The following is a 14396-nucleotide window of genomic DNA, read 5'->3' on the forward strand; positions in this document are numbered from 1 at the left end:
CTCAGTTGATGGAGCATGGGACTCCTGATCTCGGGGCTGAGTTCACGTCCCACATTGGGCGTAGAGATTACTTAAAATCTTTAAAAGATCCGGCACCACACATAGTTATAAATTTTTTTTTCTTGTGATGAGAACCTTTAATATTTATCATCTTAACAACTTTCAAATATGCAATACAATATTGTTACTATAGTCACTGTACATTACATCTGCAGGGCTTCTTTATAACTGAAGGTTTTATACTTTTTGACCACCCTTACCCATTCACTCATCCCCAGTTTTTTACTGAAAAAAATTCAGTGGAATTAATAAACCTCTAACCGGATAGACTGGGAGAAAAAAAGAAAACACAGATTACAGGTTCCAGGAATGAAAGGGTATATTTGTAACAGACTGTATAGACGTTAGAAGAATAATGAGTACTGCTAATAACTCTAAGCCCATAAATTTGACAACTTAAGTGAAATGGACAAATTTTATGAAAGATTCAGTCTGCCGGACTATACTCAAGCGAAAATAGATAATCTGAATAGCTTTACATCTATTAATTTGTTTTTGTAGTTTAAAAACCTTCCATCATAGAAAACTCCGGGCCCAAGTGATTTCACTGATGAAGTCTAACAAAAATTTAAAGCGGAAATAATACCAATTCCACAAAACTTTTCCAGAACATAGAGACTTCTAAACTCTTGATGAGGCCAGCATTAATTATTCTGAAATAAAACCAGAAAAAGACATTATAAGAAAACTATAGGCCTCTATCCCTCAAAAACATAGATACAGAAATTCTCAACAAAATATTAACAAATCAAGTCCGACAATATGTAAAAAGGATCATCATGATGAAGTGGATTTATCCCACGAACAAATGATGGTTTAACTTTCCAAAGTCAGTCAATACAGGGGTGTCTGGTTGACTCTGTTGCTAAAGTATGCAACTCTTGATCTCAGGGTTGTGAATTCAAGACCTACAGTGAATATAGAGATTACTTAAAAATAAAATCTTTTTTTTTTTTTTAAAGATTTTATTTTATTTATTTGAGAGAGAGAGACAGTGAGAGAGAGAATGAGCGAGGAGAAGGTCAGAGAGCGAAGCAGACTCCCCATGGAGCTGGGAGCCTGATGTGGGACTCGATCCCGGGACTCCAGGATCACGCCCTGAGCCGGAGGCAGTCGTCCAACCAACTGCGCCACCCAGGCATCCCAAAAATAAAATCTTCAAAAAAAAAAAAAATCAGTCAATATAGTTGGCCATATAAACAGACTAAAGAAGAAACAATGTATAACCATTTCTTTAGTTTAAAAAATAAAAAGCCTTTGATAGTACTCAGCATCCATTTATGATAAAAATTCCAGCAAAGTAGAAATAGAAGGAACTTTCTCAACCCAAATAAGTTTAAAAAAATAAATCCTACAGTTAAGATCACAGTTAATTTGAAAAACCAAGCTTTGCCCCCCCCAAAATTGAGAACAAAGCAAAGTTACTTATTCTCACCACTCCCATTCAGTATCCTCCTGGAAATCCTACCTGTTGCAGTAAGGCAAGAGAAAAAAATTAAAGGCATACAAATTAGAAAAAAATTAGATAGTTTATTCATTTTTATGTGCTAGCTAAAACAGTCAGAAATTGAAAATTTAAAAACCTACCATTTGTAATAGCACCAAAACATGATGTAAGTCTTACAAAAGATGTGCAAGATCTATAGCTAAAAAACTACAAGGCAATGATGAAAGAAGTCAAAGAAAACCTAAATAAATGCAGAGATATACCATGTTCATTGATTGGTATATCAGTGATTCAGTGTTGTTGAGATGTCAGTTCTCCCCAAACTGGTTGTATAGGTTTAGGGCAATTCCAACAAAATCTCAGAACTTTTTTTTTCATGGAAACTGACAGGCTCTTTCTGAAATTTATGTGGAAAGGCAAATGAACTAGAATATCCAGGGTTTCTTTTGTTTTGTTTTAAAGATTTATTCATTTATTTTAGAGAGAGTATGTGTGAGCCCTGGGAGGGGCAGAGGAAGAGGGGAAGCAGAGCCCAACATGGGGCTCAATCCCAGGACCCTGAGATCGTGATCTGAGCTAAAACCAAGAGTCGGTCATTCAACAAACTGAGCCACCCTGATGCCCCTAGAATACCAGTTTTTAAAAGGAAGGACAAAAGGATGCCTGGGTGGCTCAGTTGGTTGGACAACTGCCTTCGGCTCAGGTCATGATCCCGGAGTCCTGGGATCGAGTCCCGCATCGGGCTTCCAGCTCCACGGGGAGTCTGCTTCTTTCTCTGACCTTCTCCTCACTCATGCTCTCTCTCACTGTCTCTCTCAAATAAATAAAAATAAAACCTTAAAAAAAAAAAAAGGACAAAGCTGGAAGATGTATACTACCTAATTTCAAGACCTAGTGGAAAACCAGTTGTCAAGACAGCATAGTATTAGAGCAAAGCTAGACTTATAAATCAATGGAGCAGAACTGGGGAGTCCAAAAGTTGACCCACACAGATATGGTTAATTGATTTTTTTTTTTAAGATTTTATTTATTTATTTTACAGACAGAGATCACAGGCAGGCAGAGAGAGAGGAAGGGAAGCAGACTCCCTGCCAAGCAGAGAGCCCGATGCAGGGCACGATCCCAGGACCCTGGGATCATGACCTGAGCCACCCCCAGGCGCCCCAGTTAATTGATTTTTGACAGAGGTACAATGACAGTTTAGTGGAGAAAGGATAGTCTTTTCAATAAATGGTGCTGGAACAATTAGATATCCATATGTAAAACAAGGAACCATGATTATACCTTATACTGTATATAAAATTAGAATGGGGCACCTGGGTGGCTCAGTCATTAAGCGGCTGCATTTGGCTCAGGTCATGATCCCAGGTTCCTGGGTTCGAGCCCTGCATCGGGCTCCCTACTTGGCGGGAAGCCTGCTTCTCCTTCTCCCATTCCCTCTGCTTGTGTTCCCTCTCTCGCTGTTTCTCTCTGTCAAATAAATAAAATCTTTTTTAAAAAATTAACTCAGAATGGATTTTAGACCTACATGTAAAGTTAAAATGAAAATAGTAATTGGACATCTGCTTTAGGGCATATTAGTGAATTATGGTATATGCAGTTTGCTGTGGCATTTAAAGATGTAGCATTTATAGTTTGCCAGTTCTTGTTAAATGATACTCCTTTCTCTTCTAAAGTGATTGATTTTGGTTATTATAGATCTGATTAATCTAGGCCTTTTTGTATAAAAGCTAGTTGATACATTGGGCAGCTTGGGAACCAGTCATTTGTTTAATGGGGCTCTGCTTCCTTATGTACAGAATGGAGAAGATTAACACTGAACTGTGTCTGTTGCCTGGTCAATGGTGTCAGGTTAAAACTCAACAGAATAGAATTAGAATGAATTTTAAAAATCATTTGTTCAATTTATTTTATAGATAAACAGAGGCCTGTAAAGAGATGGTAACTCTTACAGATTTAGGCAAACTAGTTGTGGAACTAGGATTAGTGTGTGTGTGTGTGTTATGGTATACCCTTCACTTCTTCAAGAAAGTGACAGTTAAACAACCAAGAATCAATGTTGGTTTATGTCTGAATATCCTTTTCCACTGATAGAAAATTCTTCTCTCTTACCTGAAATAAATGGAGAATAGATGGTGATACTGTTGTGTGGTTGTCTGATTTAGAGGGCTGACCTGCTGCTAACTATGTGATGGACCAAACTTGGTACCTGATCTTTGAAATGCTGACCAATACATTTCAGTCAACGTGTGCTTTCTCTTCCTTTTCTTTTTTTCTTTTCTTTTTTTTTTTTAATATAAGTTTGAATCGGATTCTCTGGCATGAACCCCAGTTTGTGTTCTCTGTTATTTAAGTTCCACAACTAGCTGGATGAACCCAACAAAGTTCATTTTCATTAAAAACCCTGACTCTGAAACAATTCTGTTTGTCCATATTTTCTTTAGGGGCCCTAGTGAAAACAGATGAGCAGGAAGTAATCAACTTTTTATTGACAACAGAAATTATCCCTTTGTGTTTGCGCATTATGGAATCTGGAAGTGAACTTTCCAAAACGGTATGTGCTTTTCAACTTAGATTCTGTATTGTGTTGGCTCTTGGACTGCTTCATGGTCCTAGGATCATTTTCTGTGTCCCTTGGGCTTTTTGAAACTTCTCTGTGTTTATTTTATTTTAGATAAAAATTGTTTAAAAATTATCATTAAAAAACCCCAACCCTTAAGAGGAATATAAATTTAAACACTGAATTTCTCCCTTTTCTCTGAACCCACTTTTCCAAAGGTGTATTATTCTGGACATTTTTTTTTTTTTTTTTAATTTCTTTATTTGAGAGAGAGAGTACACACACGCATGAGAGAGCATGAGAAGCAGGCTCCCCACTGAGCAGAGAGCCTGACACAGGGCTTGATCGCAGGACTCTAGGATCATGACCTGAGCCAAAGGCGGACACTTATAAGACTGAACCACCCAGGCGCTCATTATTCCAGACATTTTTAATGCACACTCAAGTGTATACATATTTGCGCTTCTTCTTACTTTGCTTTTTAACCATGAATGACGACGTGACTGGGTATAAAATTCTTACATAATTTTCTCTGTCAGAACTCTGTTGCCATAGCTCTGTTGTCTTCTGATACTGAATATACAGTGAAATCTTGGGGCAGCCTAAGTTTTTCCTTTTCTTGGTGAATTTGCTTTTTCTGTGTGGATGACTGTAAGCTTTTATTATTTTATGTTTATTTGATAATCTTACATCAAATTTTTTTCCAAAAGAGCATACTCTTCGTGCCTCTTGTTAATTTTCATAGTATTTTTCATTTGTTTTGGCCTCTCACTTCAGCAACATCAGTTATGCTATGTATATATATTTTTTAAAGATTTTATTTGTTTGACAGAGAGATCACAAGTAGACAGAGAGGCAGACAGAGGGGGGGGGGAAGCAGGCTTCCTGCTGAGCAGGGAGCCCAACACAGGACTCGTACCCAGGACCCTGGGATCATGACCCGAGCCAAGGGCAGACACTTAACCAACTGAGCCACCCAGGTGTCCCTCAGTCATGCTATATTATATATCTTTTCTATCTTTTTTCCCCTCTAATAGCTTTCTACTTTATTTTATCTCATGTTTTTTCTCTCAAGGCTACTTTTCCATGTTGCTATTTTTAGCAATATCCAACCTCCACTTCTATAGTATGCGCAGTCACATTGAATTAATTAATATTTAATGCTGAGTTGGATGTAAGCAGATGTAATGATTTTTATAATTTTTTATTTTTAACATCCAATACAGGGGCACCGGGTAATCAGAAGAGCACGTGGCTCTTGATCTCAGGTTTATGAATTCAAGTCCCATGTTAGGTGTAGATACTACTTAAAAAAATAAATTTTAAAAGTGTTACAGATATAAAGTAGAAAATTCAAGTAGTTCAAATAAAAGCAAGTCTCCTACCTCAGCCTCTCAATTCTCCCTGAAAGTAACCAGCATTACCACTTTCTTGTATCTTTCTGGAAGTAGTTTATATGTGTGTGTGTGTTACAGCTTAATTTTGTATTGATATTTTTATCTTTTGAATTGTTTTTTGATATTTTTAAAAATCCATGTTTTCTTCAATTTCTTTGAAAATATAGGTAGTTATTACTTGTTACCTCTTCTCCGGGTATGTCTGTGCAAAAGTCTTCAGTTGGGAGCAATTCTACCCAAGATCGCTATTTGTTTAAAAATAATGGATGGAAAGCAAGGTGGTAGGAGCTCATACTGGCATACTTTTAAATCAAGTGTTTTACCTCTGAATATTTTCTACCCACTCTACCAGTCTAGGGATTATGTGTTAGGGAGGTATCTATGCCTCTGTATTCATTTTTCTGCTTAAACACATAACGGGTAAGTGACGGTTGGATCTGTATGTGTGCTCCTCTCATTTCTTCCTTAATTTTAGGGGGTTTTCTTAATTTCAGTGGGTTTCTGGGGCAGGATCAGAATAGATACATCTGTACTCTGTCATCTTATATTAGTGGTTGCCTGTAAATAGGTTTTTCAAGTTGGCTTCTTATAGATGGGGTAGAAAAAGACCCCTTTCTTTTGTGGCATCTCTCCTTTTTTCAGGAGCCCCATTCTAATGATCCCTATTTACCTTCTTTGTACATTACTGGAGTTAATCCATTCTGAGTGCATATAGGTTCCCATTAGCTTATAGGGCATATCCTGCTTGGTGTGGTGAATAGCTCCTGGCTTGTCTTCCTTTGCTCCATGCAGGCAGAGACCTTACGATGTTTGCTTTTTATGTACAATACTTAGTCTAACACCTTGCTCTAGTAGGCGCTTCCTAAAGCAGAGGGTCTCAATTAGGGATGTGTGGAATGATCACCTGTGAAGTAGTTTTTGTTTTTTGCGGGGAGAGTGGGTACGGGAGCGGTGGGGAGCAGGGGGAAAGAATCTTAAGCAGGGGGCACCTGGGTGGCTCATTTGGTTAAGCGACTGCCTTCAGCTTGGGTCATGATCCTGGAGTTCCGGGATCAAGTCCCGCATCAGGCTTCCTATTTGGCAGAGAGTCTGCTTCTCCCTCTACCCTCCCCCTTCTCATGCTCTCTCTCTCTCAAATAATAAAGTCTTTTAAAAAAGAATCTTTTTTTTTTTTTTTAAGATTTTTATTTATTTATTTGAAAGACGCAAAGGTCACAAGTAGGCAGAGAGAGAGAGGGAAGCAGGTTCTTCCCCACCGAGCAGAGAACCTGATATGGGGCTCGATCCCAGGACCCTGGGACCATGACCATGAGCTGAAGGCAGATGCTTTAACCCACTGAGCCACCGAGGTGCCCCTAAAAAAAGAATCTTAAGCAGGCTCTATGCCCAGTGCAGAGCTCAATGTGGGACTTGATCTCACAACCCTGAGATCATGACCTGAGCTGAAATCAAGAGTCTGACACTCAACTGGCTAAATCACCCTGGCACCCCAATGAAGGATTTTAAAACTGGACATGCCTAGGCCCCATCTCTGACCTACTGAGTCATTCTCTGTGGTGATAAAGTCTGGACATTGGTGTGTTTTGTTTTGTTTTTTTAAAGATTTTATTATTTATTTTTTTAAGATTTTATTTATTTATTTGACAGAGAGAGATCACAAGTAGGCAGAGAGAGAGAGAAAGAGGAAAGCAGGTACCCTGCTGAGCAGAGAACCTGATGCGGGACTCGATCCCAGGACCCTGGGATCACGACCTGAGCTGAAGGCAGAGGCTTTAACCCACTGAGCCACCCAGGCGCCCAGATTTTATTATTTATTTGATAGAAATCACAAGTAGGCAGAGGCGGTGGGGAAGCAGGCTCCCTGCTAAGCAGAGAGCCTGATGCAGGGCTCGATCCCAGGACCCTCAGATCTTGTCCTGAGCCATAGGCAGAGGCTTAACCCACTGAGCCACCCAGGCGCCTCTGGACATTGGTGTTTTTTAAAAACTCCCCCCAGGTGAGAGTATGATATAACCATTTTGGGAGACATCTGGCAGTATCCACCAGCAGCATAATCCTATGCTATGACCCAGCAGTCCCACTCTTGGGTGTATGGCCAAGAGAAAGGAGTTCTTACGTATGTTACAGTATGTAAAGAATGTTTACAACAGCATTATTCTTAAAAGATAAATTGTAGTATAGCCACATAATAAACTCCACAGTAATTAGGAAGAATACCGATATAGGCAGGATAGTTGATGCTCATAGAGATAGTTGATGCTTATATATTGAGCAAGAGCAGCCAGCATATGCATGAATTTGTACTGTATGATTCCATTTAAGTGAAAGTCAAGAATGGGCAAAACCACTCAGTGAGGATCAGTCTGAATAGTGTTTACTTCTCAGGGAAGGGTTTATGGTGGATGTTTTGGTTTGGTTTGGTTTAAGATTTATTTGAGAGAGAATGTGCTCAAGCAGGGAAAGGGACAGAGGGAGAGGGCAAAGTAGACTCCCCACTCAGTGCAGCGCCTGATGTAGGGCTCCATCCCAAGACCCTGAGATCATGACCTGAGCCAAATTTGGACACTTAACCAACTGAGTCACCTTGGCACCCTCTCAGGGAAGGGTATTGACTGAGAAAAGGCACAACGGAATCCCCTGGAGTGCTGGAAATCTTTTGTATTTTAATCTGGTTGTGGTTCCTAAATGCATACATAGGTAAAAATGCATTAAGATACACTGAAGAGGGGCGCCTGGGTGGCTCAGTGGGTTAAAGCCTCTGCCTTCGGCTTAGGTCATGATCTCAGGGTTCTGGGATTGGGCCCCACATCGGGCTCTCTGCTCAGCGGGAAGCCTGCTTCCCTTCCTCTCTCTCCGCCTGCCTCTCTGGCTACTTGTGATCTCTGTCAAATAAATTCTTAAAAAAAAAAAAATACACGAAGATAGTGCACTTTGTGCACTGTATACATTTTACTGTGTGTATTTCCTCTCGTTCCCATGACAAATGCCCAAGCTTGGTGGTTAAAACAACACAGATTTGTTCTCTTACAGTTCTACAACTTAAAAATTATCAATCAGTTTCACCAAGCTAAAGTCAGAGTGTTGGTAGGGCAATATTCCTTCTGGAGCCTCTAGGAGAGCATCCCTTTCTTAGCTTTTTCCAGCTTCAAGAATTACATTCTTTGGTTCATGCTCTCCTCCTCCATCTTCAAAGCCAGCAGTGTAACATGTCCAGATCTCTTTGTGCTCTGTCATATCACTTTCTCCTATGTGATCAAATCTGCCTCCACCTCCCTCTTACAAGGACACTTGAAATTCTGTTTAAAGCCCTCCTGGATAATTGAGAATGATTCATCTCCCTGAGATTTTTTTTTTTTTTTTTAATAATCTCTACACTAAAGATAGGACTCAAACTTACAACCCTGGGATCAAGAGTCATGTGCTCTTCCAACTGAGCCAGCCAGGCACCGCTGTCCCAAAGATCCTTAACCACTTTTGCAGAGTCCCTTTTGCTATAGAAGGTAGCATTCACCGAGTTTGGTTATTGGGACCTGAGTATCTCTGGGGGCCATTATTTAGCTCAACCACAATTTTATACCCAAGTAAAATAGTAAAATAAAATAAACAGTTGCCACAGCTGGTTCTGATGAGCAGCCAAGGGAGAGAGTCATTAAAACAATTGTTTGACTTGAATTAAGCTAGTATTTTCTAGTCCCTTCTGTGCAAGAGTTAATTGAATTTAAATTGAGGATATTCTTATGTGTGTATGTGTGTATACAGGTAATTTTTTAAAATCAACCTATAATGTTTGTTTCAGAGGTATAGGACTGTGATTTGTCAGTCTTACACAGTTCACAGCACTCACCATAGCACATACCCTCCCCAGTGCCCATCACCCAGCTACCCCATCCCTCCCACCCTCTCCCCTCCAGCCACCCTTAGTTTTTGTTTCCTGAGATAAAGAGTGTCCTATGGTTTGTCTCCCTCTCTGGTTTTGTCTTGTTTCAATTTTTCCTCTCTTCCCCTGTGATCCTCTGCCTTGTTTCCCAGATTCCACCTATCAGTGAGATCATACGATAATTGTCTTTCTGTGACTTACTTCACTTAGCATAATACCCTCTAGTTCATCCACGTCCTTGGAAAGGCCAGATAAAATTGCGGATATTCTTTACTATTGTTGAAATAGTGTTAGAAGGGAGGCTTCAAAATCTTAATTTTTAAAGATCTTTTAAGGGTAGAAAAAGCTTGGAGCCCCTGGGTGGCTCAGTCAGTTAAGCGTCTTGATCCCAGCTCAGGTGTCAATCTCCGAGTCACAAGTTCAGGCGCTGCACTGGGCTCTATACTGGGCATGAAGCCTACTTTAAAAAAAAAAAAAAGAGTAGGCAAAGCTCTGATTACCTCATTTGGAAGCAATGAGGCACAGCTGAGTTTCTAAACTCATCTTTGCTCATGGAAAAAGAGAAAAAGCTCTGTATTCAGAGGAGGTTTGGACCTCAACTCTACAACTTAGAGGCTTTGTCACTTGGGACCTTAACCTGATAAGTTATTAATTAGCGCTTATGCCTGGCACACAGTGTTTGGTAACTGAAAAAGTACCTACATTTTTAAGAATTTCATAATTACCCAGAACCTACCCTTTTATGTAAAAAGAGAGTAACAGTGGTACCTACCTCATAGGTTTATTGTGAAAATTAGGCAGGGGCACCTGGGTGGCTCAGTTGATTAAGTGTCTGCCTTTGGCTCAGGTCATGATCCTAGGGTCGTGGTATCGAGTCCTGCATTGGGCTACCTGCTCAGCAAAGAACCTGTTTCTCCCTTTCCCTCTGCCTGCTGCTCCCCCTGCTGTGATGAGCTTTGTCAAATAAATAAATAAAATCTTTTAAAAAAAAAAAAAAGGCATGTTATACCTTTAGGAAATACTTTAGCGCACAGTAAGTATTCACTATGGTAATATGTTTATTATTAATTTTGTTTAAACTGTGCATATCTTATTGACTAAGTTACACATATGGTTGGGGTCTCTGCTTAATTTTCTGCTTCACAATTCTTCCTGGACAATGAATCAACCATTGGAAGACAAGTCTGAGCAACGTTTTGGACTCCTTAATTTTTGTTTTTACTCCAGGTTGCCACATTTATCCTCCAGAAAATCCTCTTAGATGACACAGGTTTGGCATATATATGTCAAACATACGAGCGTTTCTCCCACGTTGCCATGATCCTGGTGAGTTCTTTCATCTAACCCCCTTAAAGTTACTTGTGATCACACAGCTTAGTCCCTTTGCAGCCGACACTGAACAGCTTCTTGGAACCTTGTGTGACGATTCTTAAAATATCTGATCTCTGATGTCAACTGGGATTATTTTGTGTTTGTGTGTTTTTTCCTACCCCAACCCTTTCTGGGGGAAAACAGGGTAAGATGGTCCTGCAGCTCTCCAAAGAGCCTTCCGCCCGTCTGCTGAAGCACGTAGTGAGGTGTTACCTGCGACTCTCAGATAACCCCAGGTAAACATTTACAGGATTTCTAGGACTTTGGGGAAATGCCCTGGTGAATAGTTGCCTTATCTCATGGCATAGCTCCTATATCTTTAGGGTTGGGAAGGGATATAACGATAATTAGTTTGGCAGAACTTGATTAAATCCTTTTAAAAATCTGAAGTGCTAAATTTAAAAATCCATCAGAGTTTTGGGGATGCCTGGCTGGCCCAGTAGAACATGTGACTCTTGATCTCGGAGTCGCGAGTTCAAGTTCCATGCTGGGCACAGAGCTTACTTAAAAGAAAGCCCATCCGAGTTTTCTCTCTGTAACTCTATACCCTCCTCTGGAATTCCAGAGAGTCCAGACAGTTCCCAGGGAACCTTATGATACATTACTCCTGTGGTTTGAGCTCTCTGTTGCTGCCCCAGGTGGTCAAGATGATAAGTTTATTTTCAAAGATCTCGTAAGAAAGGAATGGAGCCCAGAGGGCACTTGAATTATACTTTCAGTTCTCTCTTTGATTCCTGTAAAGTCGTTGAGCTAATTATTTTATCTCCCTATGTTCATAACCTTTCTGTCAGAAATCATACATTGTAGACACAGTGCATTTTAGAAGTGTTTGACCTTTTGCTTTGTAAATCCATAATTCATGCTGAAAGCCACTTGCTTAGGTTCTGCTAAACCACATAATGGGGCAATTTCTGTGTTCCTAGGAGTGGGGATAACTCGATTTAATGTGAGCTCAGCCTTCTGCCCCTGAGGTTATTCAAGCCTGAGCTGTTTCTTCATCATTTTTTCCTGTTCTTCAGTGGTTCCTGTTTTCTTCAGTTTGAAAATATATTTCTTTAAACTAGTCTGAGTACAAAAGGTATAACTATTTAAAACAGTTTTATAAACCATTAGCTTTTGGAGGTTTTCAGATTTCACTTTCCACTGGTCATCTTTTAAAGAAAGTGAAACATTTGAAAGTTCATCTGATAGTGTTGCCACCATAGATTTGTTTTTACATCTTATCTCTTATTAAGCATTTTAATTATAAAACTGAAGCAGGGGCGTCTGGTGGGCTCAGTCAGTAGGGCATGCGATTCTTGATTTCAGAGTCATGCATTCGAGCCCCACATTGGACGTAGAACTTACTTTTTTTAAAAAGGAAAGAGAAAAAGAAACTGAGGCAGTTTTTAGAAAGACAGAAAATCATATTAATTTAGAATTAAAGTTCACTAATTTATCATACTGTGAGTTGGGTCATCTCCCCTTTTCATGTACTGATTTTGGAACTGTTTCATTTACTATAACCCATCGATTTTTACCATGAGCATATTGACATTATTTACTGGAATAAATCAGTGAATTGAACTGTTGCACCATTTCATTCCATTTTGCTGTGTCTTGGAATTCCACATTGAGCCATCATCCTGAAAATGTTCACAGGTGACAGACCCTGGAGATCTGAGCCCATAGCTAATACAAGTTATAAGGAATTTTAATGGATTCTTAAGATAACTTGACTGAACCTCACATTCCCAGGATTCTGTATATTTATGTCTAAGAAAGGGCTTCTTCCCTGTTCCCCAAATGTGGGTTTATTTGCTGGTCTCCCTTGTTGGCTTGTTTGTCTCTGATGTAGGGCACGTGAAGCGCTCAGGCAGTGCCTCCCTGACCAGCTGAAGGACACGACCTTCGCCCAGGTGCTAAAAGATGACACCACCACGAAACGCTGGCTTGCACAACTGGTGAAGAACCTGCAAGAGGGCCAGGTCACCGATCCCCGGGGCATCCCCCTGCCCCCTCAGTGATCCTCCCCCACCCCCTCCTACCACTCCCCCAAGTTGGGGAAGGGAGGGGGAACCCGAGAGGAAAACAGCTCAGGTTTTACCGCTGACCAGGAATAGACCTCAATGCTGAACTGCACTGGAGAAGAGGGGTGAGGTCACCTCGCTGAGGTGAACGGTCTGCCATCTCGGGCTGCTTCTGGGACCTGGGCTCCCTCCGCTACTCCCAGGAGATGGGCTCCTGACACAGCAGTCTGCCACCACAGCTCCAGGAGGGTGTCAACACCAGCAAATGCTGTGTCTGCAGCGTGCCCGCGATGGCCCTTCTCCCCGACCCGTACTAGCCACTGACGGGGAGGGGGATGTGGCGGTGGTCGCACGCTAGGCATGCCAAACGCCTGGGACCAAGCCGTGTGGCGGTCTTCTAATTTGCCTTCCTGGAAGACTCAAGACGTGTCTCTTCATCCTCTCTCTCAGTATTTGTTTACTTTGGTCTCTTGTTTTTGATGTCAGAGAGAGGTGTGTTTAGTGGACACGAGCTGTAATACTCAGCAGAACTTTGTCAATTGGCACTGTTTACAAGTCTGTTAGCTGCATAAGCTTAATAAAAAATTGGTCTGGGCATTACATCCCCTCTAGCAGGCCAACAGCTGCATGAACTGTGGGGAGGAATGGGAGGCAAGGGAAGGATAAAGCCAAAGGACAGCAGGACCCCATCTCCTCTTTCCCTTCCCTTTCCGTCCTTCTGCCCCCAGTTCCAGACGCCACAAGGACCCTAACCTTGTTTCTGGCTCTAGCTGCTAGCTTTTCCAAATCTCAGTGCTTTTCCCTTTTCCATATCCCTCCTATTAAACTTCCAACAGACGTCTTAATTCATCAGGCTGTCCTGGAAGGGTGTTGTACTGGGGGAGGAGAGGTGGTTTGGGCCTCACCTTCAATTCCAGTCCTCAGAGAGGTTTCCTGGGTGACTTTTAAAGGGGAAGGTGCCTGGGGACCAAGATGACAGGCTGCTTGATCCCAGTCTTTAGTATGAATTTCTGCAGCTCCATCTGTATTCATGATTGTACTTGAAGTGGTATTAGCTGAATGAGTTCATCTACTCAGATTTAAGACAGAGGGCGGGACTCTGCTTCTTCACTGTCTTGTCTTTTTTTTTTTTTTTGACACATTCCCTATTGGTCTATGGGAATTACAGGGTTGCCACTAAAGTACTTCCACTTGTTCATATCGAGTCAGCGAAACCCCCTTTCTTCTTTGGGGCTCCAGATGACTTCACAATCCAGAGACTTGAATCTGTAATACAGTGTAAACTGCCTTGCTTTCCCCCAGTCCTTCCCTCTGCCAACACCTGCTCTCTCTCTCATCCCCACCTCCAGTCAAAGATGGGATTATTAATCCAACTCTAGAGAGAGACGAGGTATTTTCTGTCCACATCTCCCCAGTGAAGGGATCTCCGAACAAGTTTGGGGAGGGTCCGTCTGTAAGGAGCAAGCTCCAAGAAACCTCTGTGGAGGCAGTTTGGCCAACCCAAGGGCTCGTCAAGCCGACTTTCACGAGGGGAGCCGGCCTTGTTAGTTGGCTTCTGTCTCTAGAGCCGACAAAGTAGTAATTGAGTAGCCTAGACGTAGGAAGGGTAGAAGAAGCACTTACTCCCCTGCCTTCGAAAATGAAGAGGAGAACCAGGTGAGCTCTCCGTCTCAAG

The 14396-nt window shown here is 41.3% G+C and overlaps 1 protein-coding gene across 1 annotated transcript in view; it reads left to right on the plus strand.

Annotated features, from left to right (window-relative positions):
* CNOT9 (CCR4-NOT transcription complex subunit 9) overlaps window positions 1-13321 on the plus strand; it is a 31566-nt gene extending 18245 nt beyond the window's left edge. The window contains exons 5-8 of the mRNA XM_044241598.1: window positions 3952-4061; window positions 10569-10667; window positions 10857-10948; window positions 12550-13321. Coding sequence (XP_044097533.1) covers window positions 3952-4061; window positions 10569-10667; window positions 10857-10948; window positions 12550-12718 — 470 coding nt within the window. The 3' untranslated portion in view covers window positions 12719-13321. The remainder of the gene's footprint in view (window positions 1-3951; window positions 4062-10568; window positions 10668-10856; window positions 10949-12549) is intronic.
* Window positions 13322-14396: the final 1075 nt, after the last annotated feature.

This window comes from Neovison vison, chromosome 3 (assembly GCF_020171115.1).
Source record: "Neovison vison isolate M4711 chromosome 3, ASM_NN_V1, whole genome shotgun sequence".
In the NCBI taxonomy this organism is placed as follows: Eukaryota; Metazoa; Chordata; class Mammalia; order Carnivora; family Mustelidae; genus Neogale; species Neogale vison.